The sequence below is a fragment of the Clinocottus analis genome, unplaced genomic scaffold (genome assembly GCF_023055335.1).
Source record: "Clinocottus analis isolate CAN_PGR_092001 unplaced genomic scaffold, fCliAna1.0.p SCAF_20, whole genome shotgun sequence".
Taxonomy (NCBI): domain Eukaryota; kingdom Metazoa; phylum Chordata; class Actinopteri; order Perciformes; family Cottidae; genus Clinocottus; species Clinocottus analis.
The window spans coordinates 14969657-14996903 of NW_027175932.1; the positions used below are offsets into that span (position 1 = coordinate 14969657).

Consider the following 27247-nt stretch of genomic DNA (forward strand, 5'->3'; position numbering starts at 1 on the left):
AATACTTTAATAATGCTCCTGCTGATAATTATGATGAGGATATGTTTAATAACAATGATGTTGATAATGATGAGTACAATAACATTACATTCTACTACTGGCGATGACGATGATGACGATGCTGTGTTGCAGGTCCCAAGGCAAGGAGAAAGAGGCGGAGACTCGGCTGAAAGACTCCATACACTTCGGTCCACATTTTGCTGATGCTTACTCCAGTCTAGCGTCACTCTATGCTGAGCAGGTGAAACATTCACAATACAAATGAAACACTGCCTCTTACTCTCATACTCGCACACATAAAGTATGTAACTCATTTTGACTTTGGAGCATGGTATAACTCGTCACTTTTTAATAACTCCAGACTCAAACTAGCTTTAGCTGCAGATGATTAATCTCTGCAGCAATTAATCATCGTCAGAAAAGCCTGTTCAGTCGTTCACACTCCAGGTTGGTCACACTTTAACTTCCTGTAACCTTGGTCTTGTTCGTTTCTGATTCAATCTTGTTTTTATTTCACCTGCTATCTCCCACAGAAACGCTTTGGTGAAGCCAGTGAAGTGTATCTGAAAGGAATAGAGAACTGCCCAGACAGCTCCGACCTGCATAATAACTACGGAGTGTTTCTGGTGGATACGGGTGAGTTGAACCTCTGGCTCCGGGGCTGATGGTCTTCTACTGCGTAGACATGCATATATTTATCTTTACAAAATGTTCAGCTCATACTGGCTTTTTTCCTAGGTCTGTGCTGTATTTTACTGATGAGCTATCACAAGTGGTTTATCCTGATATAGTCCTGACTTCTGATTGGGCTTATTCACAATAAAGTGCCCTTTTTCCTCACCTTACTTAAAATGTTAATTTTCCAAGATGCCAATAGCACATTATAAAGCTGTATTTGCAGCTAGATAACTAAAACGAGTTCCGCGGGGATCTAATATGTCAGTGGGAACAGTCTATGTGATGTTCATGCTATTTAAATAAATGTTGCACAGTTATACTAGCCACTTTATTAGATAAACATATCCAATCTAATATAAGTGTTCTGCCATAAAGTTAACTTTGAGATGCCTATTATATTCATCAGACGCTGTCATTGAGGTGTGATGACCGACACAGGACAGGTTTTTAGTCAGCCCAAAAAATTGATGAGGCAGAGTAACATACAACTAAATTTGTCCCTAAAAGAGATAAATGAAACAGAACTAAATTATATAACTAACCTCAACAATGACAAAACTGACCTTACGTGACGTGTGAGGGAAGCATATATGCTGGCATTATAAAGCATTTAACAGACATGAGATAAGGGGTATAGAAAACAATAACTAATGCAAATAAACACTATATAGACAGTTTACTTCTAACTCAATATCAACCGTGCAAATAAAATTAAAAAAATTACTTTAAAGTACACATTCAAAAGGCTTTCTCCTAAAACCATGCTGTGGCAGATGTTTGTTATAGTCCAGGGCCCAGGTGTAAACACCGCTCATTGCCTCATGTTACCTATTACATGTGGAGACCAGAGATCCCCTCGACCAGCAGCATGATAACTCAAAAGAAATACATTATTTTATTATTTATTTATACATTTGACAGGGGCAGCGCACAGCTTCTTAGCTGTTCCAAAGGGTAGCTCTAAACTAATTTGTCACCCGTAGTCCCTGGGCATGAAACAGAGTATGACATATCTGTTGAGAAAATGAACAGTTACAAGACAGTACGTCAGTGGCGGGCCGTGGGTTTTAGACTTAGAACTTATGTGAGTGCCGTATGGTCCAAATCACAGCCAGACTGGGGGAAAAAAGTGTCCCTGCAGTTACTATCACAGACCGACCCACTCAATACACAGCGCGTTCATACATGTGCGCGGAGCCACACGACACCACAACGAGCATGGAGGAAGGTCATGAGAAGAAGAAAATAAAAAGGAGACGCTCGTGTTGAATGACAAAGCCACTTAAATCATCAGCGGACTCCCCTCACGAGGCAATTACATACAATTACGCAACTCGGCCAGCACATGCTGGCCCTCACTTTCATTTTGCCACAGGGTTTCAAAGGCCTTCTGACTCGTGCATACGATAGACTCCTTAGTCCGTGTTTCAAGACGGGTGGGTTGCCGACATTGCCGCAGACCGCTGACGACCTTTAAGTGGGCTCTGTGCGTGCACTGAAAACAGTGGCGCCGGGAGGAGGGGGCCCCGTCCCTTCCTGGTGAGAAGAGGAGGCAGCAAGCACATATTCCACGGCCCCGGGAATTGGCAAGGTCAGGGCACGGGTACTCTAAAGCACGCGGCCGGCGCCGATGTGCCACCTTCCCCCGAGCCTTTCCAAGCTAAACTCGAGCCGGTTGCGGCACACCGCAGCGGAGGAAATGCGCCCGGCCAGCACAGCAAGGGGAGAGCCCAACCCCATCAGATCAACAACAATGCATGTTGTTCATATCAAACAAACAGAACCCCGGCGCTGACAGACAAGACATTGCAGCACAGCTGCGCCGGCGACAGCAGCACACCATGGAAGAGGCTGCGGGAAGAAGCACCAGCAGCCCCAAGTGCAGCAGCACTGCAACTTGTTTATGATTAAATACGACTGCAAATGTATAAAACAGTAACATAATCAGCATTTCATTTACCAGACGCACATAAACCTCTGTGGGAAAGGGGTCATCAGTAAGTAAGTAATTATATACATGTAGTGTATTTGTAAAAAAAAACTTACATTATAAAATAGCTATAACTTTTAATTATAAAAAATATTATCATTTATTTTTATTTAATTTAATTTAATTTTTTAAATTTTAAAATAGCTGTAACTTTGTGATTCTGTTTAGGCCCACAGAGAAGGCTTAGAAGGCCCTGACCGTATGTCTTGACATACGGCCGCAGATCAGATGATATTCATGTTGGGTGAAGAGAGGAGCAGAGCTGTCAACTGATCGCCACCTAGTGGTGAGTTGGATCAGATGGCGGGGGAGACGGCAGGAAAGACCTGACAATCCCAAACCTGTTGTGAGGGTGAACTGGGAACGTCTGGCTGAGGATCCTGTCCGGAAGGTCTTCAACTCCCACCTCCGGAAGAACTTTTCACGTATCCTGAGGGAGGTTGGGGACATGGAATCCGAGTGGACCTTGTTCAAAGCCTCTATTGTGGAAGCGGCCGCCAGGAGTTGTGATCGGAGGGTCGGAAGGTGCCTGTTGCGGCGGTAAACCGAGAACCCGGTGGTGGACACCGGGGGTGAGGGAAGCCGTCAAGCTGTAGAAGGAGGCCTTTCGGGCCTGGTTGGCCCAGGGGTCTCCTGAAGCAGCTGACGGGTACCGGCAGGCCTAGAGGGCTGCAGCTGTGGCGGTTGCGGATGCTAAAATTCGGGCATGGGAAGAGTTTGGGGAGGCCATGGAGGAGGACTTTCGGTTGGCCTCAAAGAGGTTCTGGCAAACCATCCGCAGATCAGAAAGGGAAAGCTGGGCATACCCCAGGCTGTTATCAGCGGGGGAGGGGAACTGCTGACTCGGACTAGGGACATCGTCAGACAGTAGAAAGAGCACTTTGAGGAACTCCTAAACCCGGCCAACATGTCCCCTGGGGAGGGGGCAGCGCCTGAAGACCTTGGGGTGGGTGCACCCATATCCCTGGCAGAGGTCACTAAGGTAGTTAAAGAGCTCCTTGGTGGCAAGGCGCCAGGGGTGGATGAAATCCGCCCTGAGATGCAGAAAGCGCTGGACATTGCTGGGCTGTCATGGCTGACACGCCTTTTCAGTGTCGCATGGGGGTCGGGAACAGTGCCCATGGACTGGCAGACCGGGGTGGTGGTTCCCATCTTCAAGAAGGGGGACTGGAGAGTGTGCTCGAACTATCGAGGTATCACACTGCTCAGCCTCGCGGGAAAAGCTTATGCCAAGGTGCTGGAAAGGAGGCTCCGACCGCTTGTCGAACCTCGGATTCAAGAGAAGCAGTGCGGATTCTGTCCCGGTCGTGAAACAGTGGACCAGCTCTTTACCCTTGCGGGACTACTGGAAGAGTCTTGGGAGTTTGCCCAACCAGTCTACATGTGCTTTGTGGACTTGGAGAAGGCTTTCGACCGTGTCCCTCGGGGGGTTTTGTGGGGGGTGCTGCGGGAGTATAGGGTGCCGGATCCGTTGGCACGAGCTATCCAGTCTCTGTACGCCTGCAGTAGGAGTTGTGTCCGTATCCTCGGTATTAAGTCGGACACGTTCCCAGTGGGTGTTGGCCTCCGCCAGGGCTGCCCTTTATCACCGGTCCTGTTCGTGACTTTCATGGACAGGATTGCTAGGCGCAGCCGGGGGGGCGGAGGAAATCCGGTTCGGGGGCCTCGGGATCGCCTCTCTGCTGTTTGCAGATGATGTGGTCCTGTTTGCTTCCTCGGACCGTGACCTCCAGCATTCGCTGGGGCGTTTTGCAGCCGAGTGTGAAGCGGCAGGGATGAGAGTTAGCGCCTCCAAATCTGAGGCCATGGTTCTCTGCCGGAAACCGGTGGATTGCTCCCTCCTGGTGGGGACAACATGCCTGCCCCAAGCGAAGGAGTTCAAGTACCTCGGGGTCTTGTTCACGAGTGAGGGTAAGGTGGAGCGGGAGATCGACAGGCGGATCGGTGCGGCTGCAGCAGTATAACAGGCGCTGTACCGGTCCATCTTGGTGAAGAGGGAGCTGAGTCGGAAGGCGACGCTCCCCATTTACTGGTCGGTCTACGGTCCAACCCTCACCTATGGTCACAAACTCTGGATCATGACCGAAAGAACGAGATCGCGGACACAAGCGGCCGAAATGAGCTTCCTCCGTAGGGTGGCCGGGCTCAGCCTTAGAGATAGGGTAAGGAGCTCGGACATCAGGAGGGAGCTTGGAGTCGAGCCGCTACTCCTTTGTATCGAAAGGAGTCAGCTAAGGTGGTTCGGGCATCTAATCCGGATGCCTCCTGGACGCCTCCCATTAGAGGTTTTTCAGGCACGTCCAAGTGGGAAGAGGCCCCGGGGAAGACCCAGGACACGCTGGAGGGATTATATCTCCCGGCTGGCCTGGGAACGTCTGGGGGTCCCCCAGAACGAGCTGGAAAATGTTGCGGGTGAGAGGGAAGCCTGGGTCGGTCTGCTGGGTGTGCTGCCACTGCGACCCGAGCCCATATAAGTGGCGGAAAATGGATGGATGGATGGATTGTTGTGTCACCACAAAAACGGGCCCATAGAGGTTACTCAGGCCCAGTTTACTCTAACTTTAAATTAAATCATTTTGACGATTGTACCATCAATTGAAGATCTTCCCACACCACCACTGTCAAAGCAGAACTGTCTGTCGTCTTTAAACCGTCAGATTACTGAAGTAAACCCTAACACTTTCTGAGATGCATGTAAAGAAACAATGTTTTATCCTGTTGTTGCCTTTAACAGTGACTCCAGCTGCAAAATTTAAATTGACGAGTTGAATGAAATTCATGTGACATACAGTATTTCCAACAAAACAACTGCAATTTTGTTCAAGTCCCTGCATTATTCTAATACCAGTGTGTTTCTGGCCAAAGCAATGTCTGCTAGAAAGGTAGTGACTCAATCTAAACCACTTTTGACAATGGTCAACAGGGATCGGTAGTCAACACTTGTAATTTTTCAACTAAAACACAGCAGTGTGGTCCTGTAGAGGGAGTACAGCGTGCGGTATTAGTGCCACTCATCCACCTCAGCTCTGAGGGATAAAAATATCTGGTTTCATTTTGTTTACAATTAGAATTCATTAGTGCAATATCCCACAAGCTGAGTACAGTATGAGAAGCACTTCACCAGAATTTATTCAGATGAATGGTAATCTTAGTACTATCATCATCAACACTGAATATTTTACAAACTTGTAGAATATAAATGTGTAAAAGCAGGTATTACATTTAAAAAAAAGAAATCTGATCACATATATGTAATAGAGATGTCTTTCCTTCCATTCAGTTTATTTTGTATAGCCCAAATACAAGATTTGCCTCGGAGGGCTTTACAATCTTTACATATGACATCCCTGTCCCAGTACCTCACATTGGATCAGGAAAAACTCCCCAAATAAATATAGTAAAAACCCTTTCACAGGGAAAAAGGGGGAGAAACCTGAGGGAACGCAACAGAGAAGGATCCCTCTCCCCGGATGGACAGAAGTCATGTGTCAAATGTCATGTGACCATCTATTGCTTCTGTCCATCAATCTGTCCTCTGTTTCACTTCTCTTACATGCATTGTTTTTTCTTGTACATTTTTTTCCCTGCATGTTTCCTTTACACATTTCTTCTTCATTATGGCCTTATTTTTCTTCCACCCTTGTTCATTCCTTCTATACTTTCACTCATCCTCCCACGTTCTTTTCCTACTCTTTGCTGTCATGGTCCTTAGGAGAGGGAGAGCTGGCAGCCGCTCACTACCAGCAAGCCGTTCGACTCAAACCAGCACACTACGTTGCTATGGTGAACCTGGGCCGCCTCCTCCGATCATCCAATGAGAACGCAGAAGCAGAGTCTTGGTACAAGAGGTGAGTAAATAATTGTTTAGTGTTTTTTCTACTCAAAGAGGCCTGAACCAAAAATATTTATCTGCTTTAAAGCTACTGCTGTGTGGTGTGCAGGCAATAGGCAGTGATACAGAAGGCAGCACCTAATAATTTAGTCTTTAAAATGGATTTTTAAATTTAGTTTTTCTCAGTATTCAACCTACCAGTGTCCTGAACACACATGTTATTGATATCAATCTTTTCATCTCATTCTTGACAAGAAAACTAAGATTTGCTTTAAGGGGAAGTTTCAGAGTGATTCGCTTGATAAAGTTTAGTTTCGGATTTGAAATCAAGTTTGTTTTTTTATTGGACAGTCAATGTATAACAATGCTGCTTCTGTGGAGTTTTGGATCCTTAAATGTGCCTTTTTAAGGCCCTCTAAACAGGGGGCTTTGGAATATGATCGGCATAAACCTTGATGATCAATCACAAACTAATATATTGATTTTGCACACCAAATTAAACAGAATCTGGGTTACAAGAAAGGATAAGCCTGCTTATCATGCCCCAAACACAACTCAAGCACCAACTTTATGAATGACCAAATATCAATTTGTTGATATTTGTATATTGCAAAAATAAAAGCTAGTTTGAAGGAGAAGCTTTCATCCCATCCCCCCCCCCCCATCCTCCCCTTTGTCTCTATGGAAGCAAAGCAGTTTAAGCCTTTGCAGATTAAAGTACACAGGGATTGGACGTCATGGTTGATTGTCATAGACTTTAACAAATCAGATCTTTAGTTTGACAAGCTGGGTGTTTTTTTTTATGTGTATTGCCTGCGAAATGGCATGGATGTATGATTGGTCAGTGGCCAGCATGACCATTGAGATGCGCTGTGATTGTTCAGTGGGGCAGCATACAAAAGAAGGAGTGGAAGAACAAGCTAGAAGCTACACACACACATATATAAATATATCTATCTATATATCTATATCTATATATCTATATCTATATATATATATATATATATATATATCTATATATATATATATATATATATATATATATATATATATATATATATATATTAAGGCTGGGCACGTTAACATATTCATAATGCATTAACGCTGAATTTCTTTTTATGCCGTTAACAGCATGGGATTTTTTTGCATTGGGATGGGCTTAACGCTACCACACACAGGTACTGCCCTTTTAAATGGACATTTTCATTTTAAATCTCTCCCAGACGGCGTAGTCCAGGGGGTGGGCAATTATTTTTCCCAGGGGGCCACATGAGGTACAGAAAATATTGTAGAGGGCCGGACCAATAGCCTGAACTCATTTATGTACTCTCTGCGACGGAGTTTGACACGACTTCCCAGCATTTCTGCCAGGCCCGCTCTTAGAGCCAGGCTTAATATAAATAGCTGAAAAAAAATCCACAAAAATGTGTGTATATATATATATATATATATATATATATATATATATATATATATATATATATATATATATATACATATATATATATATATATATATATATATATGTTTTAATTAGAATAATTATAATATTTGGCGGGCCAGATTAAAACGCCCAACGGGCCATACTTTGCCCACCCCTGAACCCCTGATGTATAATAAAATATAAATAAATAAAAAATAATAATAAAAAAAGTCGATAAAAGCAAAGCTATTTGTAACCACTGTAAACTGAAATTGAGTACTACAAGCCTGAATTACCTTAAAGGCGTTACGCAGCGTTGGTGCCAGCCAACTAGCATCCTTAGAATTGCAACGAATGACAGTGCGTATGAGCCTTAAGACGCACCTTAAGGAGAATACACATCATGAATCAGAGTGGACTATACAAGTGACGGCGTTACAATGTGCACCAACTGTTGCTCTCACTGGAGACTACTGAACTGCTGGGTCACTTGAATTGGTGTTGGCTTCAATCAGCCATTTATTCCCCAGCAGATACAGGAAACAGAAATGACACGACGACAATGGCCTGGCAAAACAACAAAAAACATCAGCTTCCCAAAGCCCACCTCATGGTAACAACTCCGGTACTAACCAAGGAAAAAAATAATCACCACAGAGAAAACGTGCTGCAGACTTGGGGAACACACGGACATTTCAATTTAAGATACCTGGCAAAACAACAAAAACACATCAGCTTTCCATAGCTCACCTTATGGTAACAGCTCCAGTACTAACAAAGAAAACAATCACCTTTATCACAGCCTACAATAATGAATTATATGAACAAATATACACTTATTAAGCTAGCACAACGGAGCATAATACAGATCCACAATGTCCAACATGCAAAATATTTGTGGGCCATTTCAAACACAGTGCAGCACGTGCTGCTGAATTAGAACAGCAACAAACTGAACATGGACGAACAAGGAGTCGCTTGTCACTCTAACAGGGACCCTTACCACTGAACATAGAATGTTCATGATGTTCCCTGATAAAGACAAATGTTTCTGCTGGTACCTGTTAAGGTTAAAAAAACAAAAACAGATTTATGTTAACTTGCTGTTCTCCGAGAGTGCCTGTTATATTGTTCTGATAACATTACTTTAAAATAAAAGTGGTAAATTCACTAGTTTCATTCATAATTAAATAATGTGATTAATCACTGTTAATCACAGATGAATCATGTGATTAATCGATTACATTTCTTCAAATTTTCCCACCACTATTATATATATATATATATATATATATATATATATATATATATATATATATATATATATATATATATATATGTATATATATATATAATTATAATATTATGATACAAATATATAATAAAATATAAAAAAATTAAATATATAATAATTTAATGTTTTATTACTGTACTTAGCTCCTAAAACACTTAATTAAAGAGCACTAAAGGGTGACCTTTGACCTTTTTTCTGCAGGGCACTGCAGGTGACGAGGAAGGTGGAGATCCTGACTCCGCTCGGAGCTCTGTATTACAACACAGGGCGCTACGAGGAGGCTCTCCAGGTGTACAAAGAGGCCGCCGCCCTGCAGCCAGACAGCACTGACATCTGGCTGGCTCTGGTAAACAGACCCACACACTCAAACATTCATTGAATCATGGAAGCCAGGGTGTGTATGCACGTGCAGGCTTATGTGTGGTTTGGTTTGGTTTGGAAGATCTGACATGGTGCAATGTTTGATATTCACCAAAACAACACTTGACTGGCCTTGAACATTTTGTCACAACCTGAAAACATTATGTCTCACACAAACGTCAAACACACGCACACATATTCACACACGCTGTTTCTGTCCCAGGCTCAGGTTTTGGCCATGGCTGGTCGTGCCAAAGAGGCAGAGAAGATGACCCTGGATATCATATCCAGAGAAGGCAGCTGTATCGAATGTTACCGTCTCCTATCGGCCATCTACAGCAAGCGTGGAAACTACTCAGAGGTGTGTGTGTATGTTTGACTGGAGATGTGTACATCTCATGGCCTCAGTGTCTGTTGTTTAGAGGTCAGATAACTCAATTAGGAATGATAAACTCTGCAGGAGATACTTTCATCTCCAATACTGTACATAAGACCAGTAGCCATTTGCCTGTGAGCAGCTGCCACTTATCCTTCCATGCTGTTCTATCACCACCATCATTACTTGTGCTTGTCTCTTTCACTTTCCCTGTAACCCAGTTTCACAGTAAATATAAATGATGTGGTATAATTATGCAGAGTGTTTGCACTAGAAATCTACAAATTAAAAAAAAAACTCAAAAGTACTATGCTGAATGGCCCTTTTTTACCATTTTATTTTTATTCAACAATAAGTACACCAATACAAGTAATCAACAACCTTGACAACAATAATAAAACAAAAATAAAAAATAAAAACCTGCTGTCATATCAAGTCTGTGTCAACTGCCATAGAGTCCACTTCCTCCATTTACTATCCATCTGTGATCCTGTCAGTCGTAGTCTGTGTCAGTCTTTCCATAATGTTTATTTCACCCACTGTGTCCACCCAATGTGTCTGTGTGGGTAGATCTTCCGTTCCCCATTTTCTTGTAATGGCCTTTTTACCTGCAACCATGAGTATCTTGAATAGATATAAGTCCCTATCATGTATATCATTCTCTGTATACATACACAGGTACATCAGTTCATGATTCATTTGAAATTTGTATCCCAGGATATCTTGTGTTATCCTATGGATCATTCTCCAAAACCCTATTATTTTGTGACAATTCCAGAATACATGTGCATGGTTGGCTTCAGATGACCCACAATTTCTCCAACATGACTTTCTTGTTTCAGAGTAACAATTTGATATATTAGGTGTGATAAAAAACCGTATCACATTTTTCCAGGAAAACTCTCTCCAGGCTTGCGAACAGGTTGTTGTCTTATGTTTTTCCCACATCTTATCCCATTCATCTTCAGATATTTCCATGCCAAATTCTCGTTCCCATTTTTCTTTTATATACCCTGTTGTGTTTTTGTCATCCATCAATGCCTTATATAATGTAGTTATAGTCCTATCCCGGTTCCCTTTATATGCATCAATCATTACTTGTACCACCTTGTTCACTTCTGGAGAGAGCTCCTGTTCAATCCGTTTTCCATAATAATCCCGTATCTGTAGGTATTTGTAGAATTCCTGCCAATCCAGGTCATATTTTGTTTTCAAGTCTTGAAAACTCCTTATCCTCCCTTTGTCCACCAGTGTGCACCATGCCGTAATGCCCTTCTCTGCCCACCTTCTGAATACCCCACCGTGCCCAGCTGGTTTAAAACTGCTATCAAAAGCCACCCATTTCAATAAATTTGCGTTCTTCTCCGCCTTATTATGTCTAAGTAATTTGAACCATAATTCCAAGGTAAATTTTGTGATTGAATCCATTTGATTTTTAACCTTCTTAAATGTTTCCTTATCTCCTATTATACTCTGTATCGGACACGTTCCGAATGATTTTTCCATTTCTTTCCATTTTGCTTCATAATCCAGTTTACACCAACTATGTACATATCTCAGCTGAGCCGCGTGGAAGTATTCTTTCAGGTTCGGCAGACTCAGGCCTCCCTTCTCCCTCTTTAGCTGGAGAGTTCTGAATCTCATCTTGGTTTTTCCCCCCCCCCAAATGAATCTGGATATCATCCTGTCCCATGCTATGAATTGTGTTTGAGGTATCTCTATTGGTAATGCTTGGAACAAATACAAAAGTCTGTGTAATACATTCATTCTTATTAATTCAATCCTTGAGCTAAAATCCAACGTTAGGGTGGTCCATCTATGTATATCTTTTAATAATTCTCGATTAATTTTATCATAATTTGCCCTATATAGTCCTGACAGGTTCCGAGTCACTTCTACCCCTAAATAGTTAATTTTCTTTAGATTCAAATTTAAATTGTATTTTTCCCTGATCTCCTTTGTTGGTGTATAATTGATAGTGAGCACTTGAGTTTTAGTTATATTTATCTTATACCCTGATAGCTGTCAATATGCGTTCAAGAGGTCCAACAATTCAGGCAACGATTCACTCGGTCGTTCGAGGAATGCAATAACGTCATCTGCGAAGAGGCCGACCTTATGTTCCACTCCTCGCACTGTCACTCCTTGGATTCTCCTATTTTCGCGTATGGCTTGGGCCAGCGGTTCAATAAAGTAGGCGAACAGGGTTGGTGACAAACAGCGTCCTTGTCTGGTCGATCTCTGGAGTTCGAATTTATTAGATAGGCTTCCATTTATTTTGATTCGAGCTGTAGGTTGTTGATATAGAGTCTGAATAATCTGTATTGATTTATCATTGAATCCTAATTTCTCTAATACTGCGAATAGGAAAGTCCAAATTACCCTATCAAACGCCTTTTCGGCATCGACGCTAACCAGAATCGTGTCTCTTTTCTGTTTGTTTGCCTGATCTATAATGTGTAAAGTCCTCCTAATGTTATCGTGCGTCTGTCGTCCGCTCACAAATCCTGTTTGGTCCTCGTCAATCAAATCCCGTGTAAAATCGTGTAATCGTCTAGTGTCAATCCATTGACATTAAGTGACACCAGTCTAACAGTCGTACCCATCTAGTCCTAAGTCTATAACCCTATTCAGCTGCCTGAATACCAGTAGGTTGAGCAAACAAGGAACATTTACCATTGCATAACGTGCAATAAAACATAACATGAAATTATAATAAACAATAAAACCAAATACGACCTTCTTCCAAAAGGGGGGAAGTCGTCTCCCCCAAATCCCGTTGGTAGGTTGAGGGGGAATCCTTCCTCTCAGAAAGGGCTCCTCCCTAGAACCGAAATCAAACCCATTCTGTAGGGTTCCTCTCTGTCTAGATATGTCCAACTCTGTCGTTTCAGTCTCTCTCACTCGGCATCAGTTACATTGTATTTAGCAGAGGTCCGTTAACATGCCTCCTATGTCGACCGGCTGGGTTCCATGTCCCTTAAAACATCCCTTCAGGTCAGCGCGCCATGCTAATTTCCCTCGCTGAAAGCCCTTCGACTTCTCTCTGGCAGCAGCCGCCGCCATCCTCCCCGTCTTGCTTCGGGTCACCTGTTGCCATTCTGCCCGGTCTCGGATCTTTTCCCTCTCTGCGACCGCGTCGCTTCCTCACGTGAGCCCCGCATCGTATCCTCTCTCCTCCATGTCTCTCGCCACATCCTCTGCACTGTCTTGGCCAGTGAATGCGCATCTTCGCCAACGGGGTCTGGAAGCGTATCTTTTCTTCCTTCAGTATTTTCTTTATGGCCTCGTATGTCTTTCTCTTCTGAACCACTTCCGTTGCATAATCATGGTTGAAAAAGATCCTCTTCTCCCCTACGTGAATCTTCTTCTTCCACGCATGGCTAAGCACCATTTCTTTGGTCTCGAATTGTAGGAAGTTAACTACAATTGATCTGGGGGGTGCGTTCGGAGGTGGCATCTGCGCCAGAGCCCTGTGTGTTCTCTGTATCTGGAGTGGAATGTCTTAAGGCAATTCAAGTTCGGTGGTTAGGAATCGTTCCAGAAACTTGCCTGTCGAATTCTCCTCCGTGCCCTCCGGTACGCCAAAAATGCGTATATTATTCCTCCTCGACCTACCCTCGAGGTCCGTCATTTTCTCCTTTATCCTTTGGGTCAGGGCCGTCATAGTTAGCATCTCACTCTTTGCTCCTGCCTGCCATTCCTCCAGCTCAGCTATGCGCGTTTGGGCTTCATCCATGTTGTCATGCTGCGTCTTCATTTCAGCATTAATCCTTTCAAATTTAGTTTCATTTTCCCTCCGGATCCTGTCAAACTCTTCCATGACCTCTCTCCTCACATTGCTTATCCCTTGTTTGACTTCTTTAACCTCATTTTTCACTTCGTCCAGTTGTTTGCCTATGGGTGTTAGCAAGTCAATCAGCTGATTTAATATAGCTGGCTCTGCTCCTGCCGCGTTCCGCACTTCATGGTCGTCTTTTGAGTCCATTTTCTTCCTTTTCTATCACCTTTGACTTGGTTTTCTTTGTATATCCGACCTCTATATTTATTCCCTTCTATATTATATTGAATTTATTTATTTAAATTATGTTTTTTGAGGGTTTATCGTCACCGAGTTGAGAGAGCTCGAAACTACGTGACTGTTCACTCCGCCATCTTCCATATCCTATCCAGAATGGCCCTTTGAGTGTTATTTATATTGTACTCTTTGATAATTGTTACTGATGGATCATTGGGGCTGAGCTTATTTTAATAATTTCTATATTTGTGTATTTTCTTAAACACTAAATTGTAGTATATCCTATTTTACAAACTAATCATATGTTTTGTATGTTACATCTTTCACAACCAAGCATCACTGCTGGGATTGTGCAACATGTGGTCAAGTGACAACTAATCTAGAGACTTTGAAGCTTTTGGTGCTATGATGTCTGCACTCCTGCTTCATGTGCTCATCAACTGAGTTGGGCAACCCGCACTCAGGGGAGCTGTGTGGGAGGATCCACTGTTTTTACTATGTAATTCCTTCTAAAACTACAAATTGTCTTTTTTTTTTCTTTGTGTACTTGGTTTTCCTTTTTCAATAACAAAAATAGACTATGCCACGTACTGGAATGGGGAGTTATGTCCTCTCAAGCAGGCACAGAACATTTGCTTTGTCTGGGCCTAAAGAGGAAACAACAATCTCTAAGGCTGAGCTCCCTCTTCACCAAGATGGTTCGGTGTAGCGCCTGTTTTTACCCTCACTCGTGAAGAAGACCCTGAGATACTTGAACTCCTTCGCATGGGGTGAGCATTCTGTCCCCACCTGGAGGGAGCAATCCCCTGGCTTCTGGCAGAGCACCATGGCCTCAGATTTGGAGGTGCTGATGCTCATCTCTGCCACTTCACACTTGGCCCCAGTGAAAGCTGGAGGTCACGGTTTGAGGAGGTAAACAGGACCACATCGTCTGTGAATAGACGCCCCCCCCGGCTGCGCCTAGAAATCCTGTCCATGAAAGTCACGAACAGGACCGGTGATAAAGGGCAGCCTTGGTGGAGGCCAACACCTACCGGGAACGTGTCTGACTTAATGCAGAGAATATGAACACAGCTCAGAGTACAGAGACCGGATGGCCCGTTGCAACGGGTCCGGCACCCCATTCTCCCATAGCACCCCTCACAAAAATCCGAGATGGACCGCAAAGCACATGTAGACTAGTTGGGCAAGATTCCAGAACCCCTCCAGTAGTCCACTGGTCCACTAGTCCACCGTTACACAACGGGGACAAAATCCGCATTACTCCTCTCGAATCTGAGGTTCGAAACCCAAGATAGTTTCCGGAGCTTCTGGGCTTTATTCTAAGAGTGAAAATAAAACATTTTCAGTATTTGGGGGCAGTCGGGGAGGCTCAGCTGGACTAGCGGAGTAGTGGTAGTGGGGTCTGCCTGTCTAGCCCCCAACAACATGGAGTCTGCTAAAGTCAGACACAAATCAAATCCTTTAATTCTGTCAGTCAGTGTCCATCCATCCATCCATTTTCCGCCGCTTTTCCGGGTCGGGTCGCGGTGGCAGCACACCAGTAGACCGACCCAGGCTTCCCTTTCACCCGCAACATTTTCCAGCTCATTCTGGGTGACCCCAAGGCGTTCCAAGGCCAGCCGAGAGATATAATCCCTCCAGCGTGTCCTAGGTCTTCCCCGGGGCCTCTTCCCAGTTGGACGTGCCTGGAAAACCTCTGATGGGAGGCATCCAGGTGGCATCCGAATTAGATGCCCGAACCATCTCAGCTGACTCCTTTGGATACGAAGGAGTAGCGGCTTGACTCCAAGCTCCCTCCTGATGTCCGAGCTCCTTACCCTATGTCTAAGGCTGAGCCCGGCCACCCTACGGAGGAAGCTCATTTCGGCCGCTTGTATCCGCGACCTCGTTCTTTCGGTCATGACCCAGAGTTCGTGACCATAGGTGAGGGTTGGACCGTAGACCGACCGGTAAATGGGGAGCGTCGCCTTCCGACTCAGCTCCCTCTTCACCAAGACGGACCGGTACAGCGCCTGTTTTACTGCTGCAGCCGCACCGATCCGCCTGTCGATCTCACGCTCCACCTTACCCTCACTCGTGAACAAGACCCCTAGATACTTGAACTCCTTCACTTTGGGCAGGCATTTTGTCCCCACTTGAAGGGAGCAATCCACCGGTTTCCGGCAGAGAACCATGGCCTCAGATTTGGAGGCGCTAACTCTCATCCCTGCCGCTTCAGACTCGGCTGCAAAACGCTCCAGCGAATGCTGGAGGTCACGGTCCGAGGAGGCAAACAGGACCACATCATCTGCAAACAGCAGAGAGGTGATCCCGAGGCCCCCGAACCGGATTTCCTCCGCCCCCGCCTGGCTGTGCCTAGAACGCCTGTAGTAGGAGTTGCGTTTGTATCCTCGGTCAGTCAGTGTGGCAGTGATAAAGCTGACGCTGTGAGACAGGATTAAACAATCACACTCTTCATCTCCGTACTCCTCTCATTTCTGCTTTGCTTTAATTAAGTTTCAACTTTCTTTGAATTGTCTGCTCCTTCAGAGGCATTTGTGGTTCAAAGTAGCTGCATAACACTCAACTGTGAGGGTTTTAGAGACTTTCAGTGTGAATGTTAATTTATGTGTGTCCATGCCAGGCGCTGAAGGCTCTGGACAGGGCCCTGCAGCAGAGTCCCAGTGATCTGACAGTGAGAGCAGAGCTGTACTTCTCCAAAGGAAACCAGCTCAGAGAGATGAACCAGCTGGACCAAGCCTTTGAGGTACCATTCTCTTCTTCCTCCGCACCTGCTTTGTCTCAGTCTCTTTAGCCAGGCTTCTCACCAAATGTGGCATACATTTGAACCTAAATTCCACAAAAAAAAATCAGGGAGTATGCCAGCACTTTGAACGGTTTGTGACATATTTTAAACTTCTTGTGCAAGACTGTCATTATGTTGACAGTGAAGCAATCATAAGAGACTTATGGTCTTTGTGAGGTTTTTGAGTTTAAACAAGGTCATCAAAACAAGGTTTAAACAAGGTGTTGAGGTCAACTTGGATGACTCATCTGTGAGCTTTATAGACCTGGCATCCAAGACGCTGAAGTAGCAGGCTCCTGTTTATTTGGGTGTGATATCGTCAAGAATGGGTAGTAAGGTTGTTACCTGGTTGTTGTTGCACATCTTAAAGGTTGTTACCTTACTACCCATTCTTGACGATATCACACCCAAATAAACAGGAGCCTGCTACTTCAGCGTCTTGGATGCCAGGTCTATAAAGCTCACAGATGAGTCATCCAAGTTGACCTCAACACCGTATTCAGACGCTAACGATTCCTCCGCCAACCTTTTGGATATATATACCCACGGTGACTTTTAGCAGAAAGTAGACGATAGCAATGAAGGTCTACAGGGAGATGTTGTCCTCATCTATAGCAAAAACAAGGAAGAGCATACAAAGACCTATGTGCCACTAGGGTTGGGTACCGATAACCTGTGGCAATATGTCACTTGTTCTCGGTAAGACGTCCAGACATGCTACATAAATATCTTTTTAAATCAAGCTGTATTCTCTTCCATGATAAGATAACTAGATAGGCTGGGTTGAACCAACAAGGATTAAATTAATCCTGGTTTAGAGTTAATCTAGGGTTAGTAAATCAAGGCTTAAACTGGTTTATATTTTTTCAGAGGTGTGTTGCACATCTTAATTTTAGCCCTGGATTAGTTAAACTAGTTTAAACAAGGGTTAAAACAGGATTAGTTTATGTTCAATGTCTGCCATGATGGATTCTGATGAAATGTAAACAAATTCACACATTTTGTTTAACAACTACGGAACTAAATAACCCTAAATTATGCCATCTTTTTCCGAAACTAACCCTGTAGCATAAAATCACAAAGCTACTAGGAGCTGGAGAAGTGTTGGCACGACAGCATTCCTCTCACTTCCATGCTTGATTGCTGGTCCAACCTTTCCATTGAGGTTTATGACAGACTCCTTTGTGAATCTATACCGCTGTGAAAACTCGCTGTTGTCATAGAATTCAAATGGGTTTAATTTATCTCTAATTTTCCTGCGAGGAACTCTTTACTCTAATCCAGCGAAGATATGCAGCCATGTTGTCAATAAAATTACTACTGAATTACTACTGAAATATAACTGCTAATCCAGGTTTATTCTAGGTTTAAAAAACCAGTGCAACAGATTTGATTTTAATCTAGGTTTAAATGGAAATTAAACCGAGAATACCAAAGGTATTTAAACTAGGTTTAAAGTTTGTTGCAACTGGATTAAATGACAAACCTGGTTCAAACCTAGTTTAAGAGGTAATCCTGGTTGTTGCAACCCATCTAAGTGACAATATTTACAATTATCCCGATGATGGAAATGTATTAAGTGTAATCCTGTATCATCCCCTGCCTTACGACAATATAAACGTGTTGTTGTTCCTCGAGTGGAATATGACACTGACCAGTCGGTTTTTGTGTATTCCCACCAGAGCTACAAGCTGGCTGTCGAACTCAAACCTGACCAATCCCAGGCCTGGATGAACATGGGAGGGATTAAGCACATTAAGGTAGCAAAAATCAATTAATTTCTGAAGCCAAAATACAGCAATATGCCATTCTTTTACTAATTCTAACGAAACTCTTTCCATTCAAAATCAGATGTTTTGAATTAAACATAATAAAACTTTTTCAAACATAGTTATCATTAGAAAGGTATATTCTTGTATAGTATTTAAAATGTTGTTTTAGTTATTCAGGTGCTTGTTTTTCTATATGCTTATTTACTGTCAAACATAAATATAAATAAATACCAAAGGAAAAAATGTGATCAATTATGTGTCAGATTAGTAATTCCTAAATCTATTCCCCATATCCTTTTCTAGTATTTAGGTGATATGCTTCAGCTGGGTTTATATTAAAAATCATCTTAGTTAGTAAACTGCAGTTAAGCTATTTACAGCAGCAGCCCAAGTAAATTCTGAATTGAACACATATTGCTGCATACATGTATTGTTCTGTATGTGTTTGCAGGGAGACTATGCAGCAGCCAGGATGTACTACAAGCGAGCTTTACTTCTGAGCCCTGGCTCCAAACTTCTGAAAGAAAACTTGGCTAAGCTGGACCGATTGGAGAGAAGACTGACAGGGGAAGTGTAACCCACCACGGTTTCCCAGACACTGTACCATTCTGGGCACAGATAAAGAGAGCAGGGCACAGCCCAGCCCTCGGAAGGCCAAACACCAGCCATCAGGCAGCTGGATAAAACGGACCCGACCTGGTTACTAAGATCACCAACCTTAGTAAGAGCAGAGAACAAGGATGAACTTTTCAGGGCTGCAGCGTGTTTGGAGGGTGTGGCGTCAAAGAGACTGACCAGAAAGGTCTGTATGGACTGTATCTTGACCAAGCTACAGTACAGACACCTTTCCTCTGGTTGACTGAAGGGATTAATTCATCTTTGTCAAGGGATTGCACATTTGCTTTTGACATTTGTGTTTGATTGATCTACTATTAAGGTCAATGTGAAGGCATTCCAATTCAGTCCTTTGAGAATGTTTCATTAGTGTGGTGGTATTTGTTTGGAAAATGTTATTATTATGAAGTAAATGAGCATGGGAACAGTATGTCTAACAAAACAATCTTAACTCAGTGGTCGGTTAGCATTGACCATGAAGGAGTCAAAGTCACTGACCAGGAGTCAGTTCACGGTCAAAATTCACGGAGGACATTCATATCCAACACCAAACCACAGAACAGGGACAGTGATTGTTTTGCAAACCAGAAGCACGGTTGTGGGTGCTGCCTTAAAGATGTAACTAATGGAGATACAGGAAAGTAATTAAAGCACAGCAACACTACACTTTTGTTAAAAGATGTCAGCTGCCGCTCCCACTCTCTCTGCTCCATACTGTCAAACCAACTCCGTTGCTTGAGTCTCTGCTGAATCAGAATACTTGGAAACAATGGGGTGCAACATCTACACAACTGTAGCATCTGTTTGTGCTTCTTGTGCAATAACACCCTGCATACCATTGAAAATGGCTATGCAACCCAAACTCTACTATGCTATATGAAGTGCTACTGTTCAATTTTGGTGACAAGTGTCTTAAGTTTTGTCCTAAAGTTAAGAGTTCATGAGTTAAAATTGAATCAAAGATTTCTTGAAACATTCGGTCAGCTGAAATTGGGATGATGCAACTAGAGTCTGTTGGCCTTGTTAAACTATTAAAAAAAAGACATCGTTCATTGAAAAATATTGAGTGGTGTTTCTTTTACCTCACAAGTGATCTTGTGATGGCCAAGAACCGACACCCACTTGCTGAAAGCACATTAACCAGATAATAACAAAGTTAAATGTTGGCAAGTGTGGCATTAACGCTAGGATTGGTAATCTTGAGAAACTAGTGAGAGTACACTAGATCATCCTTAAAAAAAAGTATACTACCAAAAAACCCTGGCCAATGTTGCCAAATCTTTTTTTTTTAAGATATTAGTGAGCAGTATTAGCTCCAAAACTTACTATAAGTGTAGCAAGAAAGTCTCCAAGTTTACACAGAATGCCCGTCTTTTCAGGCCTCTTTAAGGCTCCAACCCAGCACCCCAACGTTTTTAGAATGCAAAAAACAAACGTGCGTTAGTTCTCGTGGAAGTTAGCAGCTTGTGGAAGACAGATGCAAAATGAACATGCAGCCAGTGTGCGCAAGCAGACAGGTACGCCGTCATACCCAATCAATTAAATTGGCCCAAATGGAATCTCAATTATTACAGTCATGCAAGAGCCACAGATTTAATTTCTTTTTGTTAGAGGATTTGATGATTGCTTTTGGGCTTCCATGAGAATTTCAACTAATATAGCCAAAATGTTTTTGTAGGAAATTACGAACCCTAGCCTTAATGTTAATTAGCTACAGCTCATGTCATTTGCCACTGTCAATATCTTTCATTTTAACCAGAAAAAGCAATACACAATGCCAACAAAACTTGAATTTTCATATCTGCCTGTGATAATCTGATATTACATTTTTCTGTTGGTCTGCACCTACTGTCACTTGATGACACGAGTCAACTCCATTCACCGAAGACAGTTAGAAAGCTCCAAAAAGTTAGTAAGTGGACCGTTGGGTTTGAATTATTGTGTTGAAGAGATGAGGTTTGCCACCAGATTGACTTTATTCCCACTCTTTGCTTGAGTATATCAGTGAAAATAGTTAACAAAATTCAAAATCTGTTAAGATCTAATAATTACTTGTAATAATACGAGTAAGTTCAGCTAGTTGATTTACTCCTGTGTGAGGAGTTGAAACGTGTCGCTCCATGCGTACTGGAACCTCTAAAGATTGTTGTTTAGTTTCTTGTTGTGGTTTTGTTGAAGTTTGATGTTTATTATGAATGAAGATCGTTGTGGAACGATAATGGGATGAAAATTAAGTGACTAGTGCAAAGTCCAATGACTGACTTGCATCAAGAAAATAAAGTTTATGTTTTATTACATGTTGTTTGGATAAATTACTATAAATATTACAAATGTTTATAAATGTTTGACAAACTACAGTTTAAGACCCATTATTTACATTTGATTCAGCTGACACTAATTATACAAAGCGACTTACAATAAGTGCATTCAAACATGGGTACAAATGCAGTTTTGAGAGAGAGAGAGAGAGAGAGACAGAAGGAAGGGAAAAAGAAACACATTGATAAAGGACTTACAGAAAAAAATGATGATTAAAAATAGTGATGATGATTCTAGATGTTGGGGAGTTGCAATGAATATATGAAAACGTTGACTCCCAGAAGTCTTTTATGCCTGCAAATCACTCTTTCAATTTACCGCAAACACTTCTCATTTCAGCTTCTTTGTGATGCTGCAGGTATTTTATAGTGCCAAAAGTCATGAAAAATCATGCGCAAAGCCACAGCTGTGGATCACAAACAAAACATCAGTGCTTATGTTTCATTCAAATCAAGTCTTTTTGGTGACACCTGAATACATTGTTGTCAGATTCAATATTTGTTATTGTTAAAAAAATAATGATAAATGATCAGATTTAATATCAATATTTAAACCAAATAGATATAAGTCACAAACATTCAAATTCATCCTCAATACAGTCAGTGACCGGTGGAACGGGAGATTTGCATCATGCATGTGTAGCCGACAAATCTGCAGCAGCTTCGTGACGCTATCACGTCAATATGGACCAACATCTCAGAGGAATGTTGCTAACACCTTGTTGAATCTATGTTACGAAAAATTAAAGCAGTTCTGAAGGCCAAAGGGGGTCCAGCTCTGTACTAGCAAGGTGTACCTAATAAAGTGGCCAGTGAGTGTATATATCAATTTATCTACTAGACTAGAAAAAGGAGCCTGTCCATCTTCTTTGCCTCCCTCTGCATGAGCTGCTCGAGCTTATCTTGACTTTTTTTGCCTTGTATCTCGGTGGCTCTCCTCCTCATCCTCCTGGTCACTCACTGCTGTGCTTCGCCCTGGTGTGAAAGAGTCTTCGAAATGGGAGAGCCTTGTCACAGTCACTGTGACGCATTTGTATTACGAATGCAGCTTCCAACGGATGCAGCTGCTAGATTGGGACACAGCTTTCAGTGAGGTAGAAACTGATTCTTGACAGCTGAAATTATTGCTGGAAGAAATGTTGCAGGTTCTACAAAGTAATGAGACATCTACTGTATATTGGATGAAGTATTGTAACTGGTAGTCACAGTAGCGCAACATACAAGTTGGGGTGCATGCGTAAGATTATGAAGCGTTCCTTTTTTGATGATATTTTTAGAAATTTGTGTTCCCTACAATCGAGCTAATAGAAAAAACAATCCGTGATTGTGGCTCTGTCTTGCACATAATGCTACCTACCATGACAGAGCATAAAATATTTGAATATGCAAACCAATTGAAAAGAATAGTTGGTTCATGCAAAGTATTTGTTGCAAAACACAAAGCTATGTATCTGTAACTGTGTCACTGTTTCAGTATATTCGTCACCTTGCAGATAACGCATCCCTTCAAGGAAGTGTGCACCAGGGCATCACTACACAGCCCTCCCATCAGCACATGTCTACAAGGAAATAAGACTAAGAACGAGTTCTGACCGGCCTGATTCTTGACCATCCCATGAGTTGTTTATCACAGTGTATAAAAGTCAGAAACTCAGAGACAGGCCTCTGAGCTACTTGATGCATAACCTGTATATGATTCAACTGCTCCTTCTTTGCAAGAAATAATGATTTCACATTCAGTGTCAAGTAGAATTTTTCTACATATTGTATATCAATATATTTGTGGTGTATTAACGAAGCGGACGCACGTGTAGCTCTCCTATCGGTACTGTGCATGCACGCTGCAGTTACTAAGTAGCACCCATATAACCATATAACTAAATGTGATCAATAAACCACAGTATTGTTCTCAGATGTCACCAAATCTGACAAATTTAGTAGTCAGATCTTCCACCACATGCAAACGACTGCAGTGATTCCAGGCACACAACACCTCACACCCTCGAACAGTCTGGTTATACTTACACAGTGATCACTCTTACCTAACTTTTGCTTTATTGCTACCATACGTAAGAATCAAGAATCTAACTACACGATATAAGAAAGCTGCGATGCTTTGTGTGTTTTTAGAGTTTCATAGGCACCCTTGAAAACCCCTGAAATGTTTGCAAATCAAAATACTGTTTTGAGCAACGCAAGCCACAAGAAGCAGTACACTGTTTCATACCCTGTAAAAAAAAAAGAAATAATGTGAGGCCTTTTTAGTAACTTTCAGTAAAGCTAAAGCATTAATATGGAACAATATCAAGATTGACTGGCATTGGGTTGAAAATAAACAAAATCTATTTTAAAAAGTAAAAAAGTGTGAAGAAAAATAAAACAAAAGAAAAAAAACTCCAGAGAGCAAACAGTCATAACAAGACTCAGGTTAGGGCACACAGGGTTAAATAAAACAATGCAGTCCATCAGGTCTGCTTGAATGTGGTGTAGAAGAAGAAACCATTGAACTAAAGCTAAATAATTGATTTAAATATTGTGGGCTGGGATTCTTGAGTCTTATAAATCTATTTAGTAAAGTTGGTTTCGTAAAATATAAAGCCTTGTTTGAATTTCTGAGAGAAACTGGATTAATAAAGACAATTTAGGAAATGTTTTTTCTTTTTTTCTCTCCTTGCACTCTCCTTGTGAGTGAATGAAGTCTGGCTTACACTCTTCCACTGTAGGTGGCGGTATTGCGCCTGTAATGATAGTTGTCACCTGCCATTAAACAAAACGAAGAAGATGAGAAGACGCGCTGCGTCCCTCAGTTTAAACGTCACATGCGGAAGTATCAACATGGAGGACTGCAGAGAAGCTTCCACGAATTCACTTTTGAAAGATGGTAAAGCAGCTGTGTGAACAGCGATGTGTGTCGTACTGAGTGTGTTCAGCGATAGTTCTGAAACATTTTACCAACAGCTTTGATGCATTTCCACATTCGTCCCTTTCCGAACTAATGTAACCAGCTATTATGTATCTTAATTTTGAATAGTGACGCGTTATCCGGATAAGTATATTCTTGAAGCACAGTTTTTACTGCCCATTCGTACGGCTGCACAGAAACATATCTTGTAAATTACACAAGTGATAGAAACTAAGAAACTAACTGGCAAGCGAGTTGCAGAGAGACCGCAGCCAGTGTGGTGGCGCTTGCTGGTCTGGTCTGCCTGAGAAACATAGACAACAGAGATGAAAGCTGAACGCGTCCTCAACGTAACAATACACCACAAAAGTGACATTTGGGAATAATATGACCTGTTGTGAATGGTTACACAATGTGCTGCTATGTTTACAGGATGCTACACTGATTTTCTGGCGGATGACTTTGATGTGAAGACGTACACCGCTCAGGCTATTCACCATGCTGTCATTGCGGAGCAACTGGCGAAGCTGGCACAGGGCATTAGTCAGCTGGACAAGGAGCTGCATAGCCAGGTACAACGCCAATCAATTGAATTCAATTCAATTTCAATTCAATTCAATTAATTTTATGTATCCCGAACTTATGAATACAAAATTTGCCTTATAAGGTACTGTAGCAGACCCCAGCCGGATATTGGTAATAGCGTACTGATGATTTTCGACTCAGCTTGATTGATGAATATAAATTTTATTCATCTCCCGTTTCTGTCAGTCCTTCCAAAATCAACGTAAGAGCTACGAAACACAAAACAAAAATTAGCTTTTAAAAATGTCAAAGTTTCCTAACATTAACATCATAATACATACATTAATTCACACAAGTTAACTAAAACAGTCACACAACATATAATAAAACCCAAATAAATCATAAAGTACCTTGTTCCCATTACATGCAGGCGCTTTGCCGTTAATACATTGTCCTTTTAAATTCATACAAAGTTACTTTTAAGATACTCCGTCATTTTTGACGTGCTTCAAAATGGAATCAAGTTACAACCGTTACATGTACTTCCGGTATCGCCAGAAGGCCTTCAAAATAAAAGCACCCGAAAAATACAACGACACTTATAAATAAAAGCTTTCAAAAAATAACCACTCTATTAGAGAACCTTTTCAGGGTCAGTTACACAAGGAGCTACATAGCCAGGTACAACGCCAATCAATTCAATTAAATTTCAATTCAATTCAATTAATTTTATGTACCCCGAACTTATGAATACAAAATTTGCCTTACAAGGCATTACAATCTGTACACATAACATCCCTGTCTTGGGACCTCACATCGGATCGAGAAAAACTCCCCCAAATAAAGATTGTAAAAACCAATCCATCTAAGTTTATACTGCTTCTTTCCAGGTTGTGGCCAGACATGAAGACTTACTGTCTCAAGCGACTGGGATAGAGTCCCTTGAAGGTAAAGAGACACATTTCTATATGTCACCATTTTATAACCTCAAGAACACATCGACAGCTTCACAGACATGCGCCATGGGCATTAGAATGTTTTTCTTTTTTTTTTACGTTATTGGTTTTCGATAATTTCTTCGCAAATCGATTGCAGACACCAATAACTGTGTGAGATGAGTTTTCCATTATTGTCAATAAACCTATTACACTATTTCACTCAACAGCAATTATCATACAGTTGTCAAGTCAATTTTATTCATACAGCCTAAAATCACAACTCACAAATTGATCTCAAGCGCCCTCACAACGTGTAGCGCACCAACACCCTCTGTCCCCTCTGTCCCCTCTGTCCCCTCTGTCCCCTCTACCCCCTCTACCCTCAAAAATCCCTGAAAGGGAAAAAAAATATAGAAACCTGAAGATGAGAACTGAGGAGCGATTTTTTTTTTTTTTCTGTACACATACAAGGATGTCGTATGTGTACAGATGTCCTAGGACACTCACATCAGAACAGAAAAAAACATTAACATGGAGAAAAAGGGAAGAAACCTTCTGGAGAGCAACAAAGGAGGATCCCCTCTATCAGAATGGATGGCAGTCCAATGTGTGTCACGTGAATTGACAGAATTAACAACATAACAGAGTTATAACACATTTAATGCATATGACATAAATGATTTATATGAGTCGGAGAGGGATCCTCCTATGTTGCTTTCTCGATGGTTTATTCCCCTTTTTCCTTGTCAAAAGGGTTTTTTCTATTTTTTAGGGGGAGTTTTTACTGATCTAATGTGAGTTCCCGGGACAGGGATGTTGCATGTGTACAGATTGTACAGAAGTAAAGCCCTCCGAGGCAAATTTGTGATTTCGGGCTATACAATAAACTGAATTGATTTGACATGATGAAAAAGTTACAACTACCCAAAATAACAGCAACAGTGTCGCAACTACAGTAGGATAATAAAAGCAGTAATGGCTTCGTTTCCCAGATTCGATCGTTCTTAAGGACTTAAGAATGATCGAAAGAAGGTTTGGCTAAGAAGGAGCGCTAAGATACGAGTGTTTCCCAGACGCGTTCCTAACTGTCTTCTTTAAGATCTCGCCAAAGAAGCTTCCTAAGCCGCTCTTAATGGGAGCTGTCCACCGCCGTGTTGCTGAAACTAAATCAATCGATGTCAGGCAAATCGATCACCCACCACTTTGTCAGCGCATAAATCACACACAACACGCTGTGGTCCCCACACATAGGTGCAATTATGCTACAGGCGCGCATGTGTGTGCCATCCACGACACCAATCACCCGGGTATCCCAACCATGGCATGAAATCCACGGTGGACCTGGTGGACCTCGTCCGGTGTGGTGGGCATTCTGATGTGTGTCCGGGCATGACGCAGGAGGATCGGTGTCACGGCTG

The 27247-nt window shown here is 42.2% G+C and overlaps 2 protein-coding genes across 4 annotated transcripts in view; both read left to right on the forward strand.

Moving 5' to 3' along the window:
- The window catches only part of tmtc1 (transmembrane O-mannosyltransferase targeting cadherins 1), a 68739-nt gene extending 48897 nt beyond the window's left edge, over window positions 1–19842 (forward strand). For both annotated transcript variants that reach the window (XM_068586383.1, XM_068586384.1), the window contains 8 exons: window positions 133–241; window positions 534–636; window positions 6381–6516; window positions 9419–9563; window positions 9801–9938; window positions 16598–16720; window positions 18442–18519; window positions 18983–19842. In XM_068586383.1, the coding sequence (XP_068442484.1) occupies window positions 133–241; window positions 534–636; window positions 6381–6516; window positions 9419–9563; window positions 9801–9938; window positions 16598–16720; window positions 18442–18519; window positions 18983–19108 (958 nt within the window). In that variant the 3' untranslated portion in view covers window positions 19109–19842. The remainder of the gene's footprint in view (window positions 1–132; window positions 242–533; window positions 637–6380; window positions 6517–9418; window positions 9564–9800; window positions 9939–16597; window positions 16721–18441; window positions 18520–18982) is intronic.
- Window positions 19843–24262: 4420 nt separating this feature from the next.
- cog5 (component of oligomeric golgi complex 5) overlaps window positions 24263–27247 on the forward strand; it is a 50669-nt gene continuing 47684 nt past the window's right edge. The window contains exons 1-3 of one of the 2 annotated variants that reach the window (XM_068586474.1): window positions 24263–24345; window positions 24799–24938; window positions 25782–25839. In XM_068586474.1, coding sequence (XP_068442575.1) covers window positions 24300–24345; window positions 24799–24938; window positions 25782–25839 — 244 coding nt within the window. In that variant the 5' untranslated portion in view covers window positions 24263–24299. Of the gene's footprint in view, window positions 24346–24798; window positions 24939–25781; window positions 25840–27247 lie in introns of those variants that run through there. The other variant, XM_068586475.1, reaches the window with a different exon arrangement.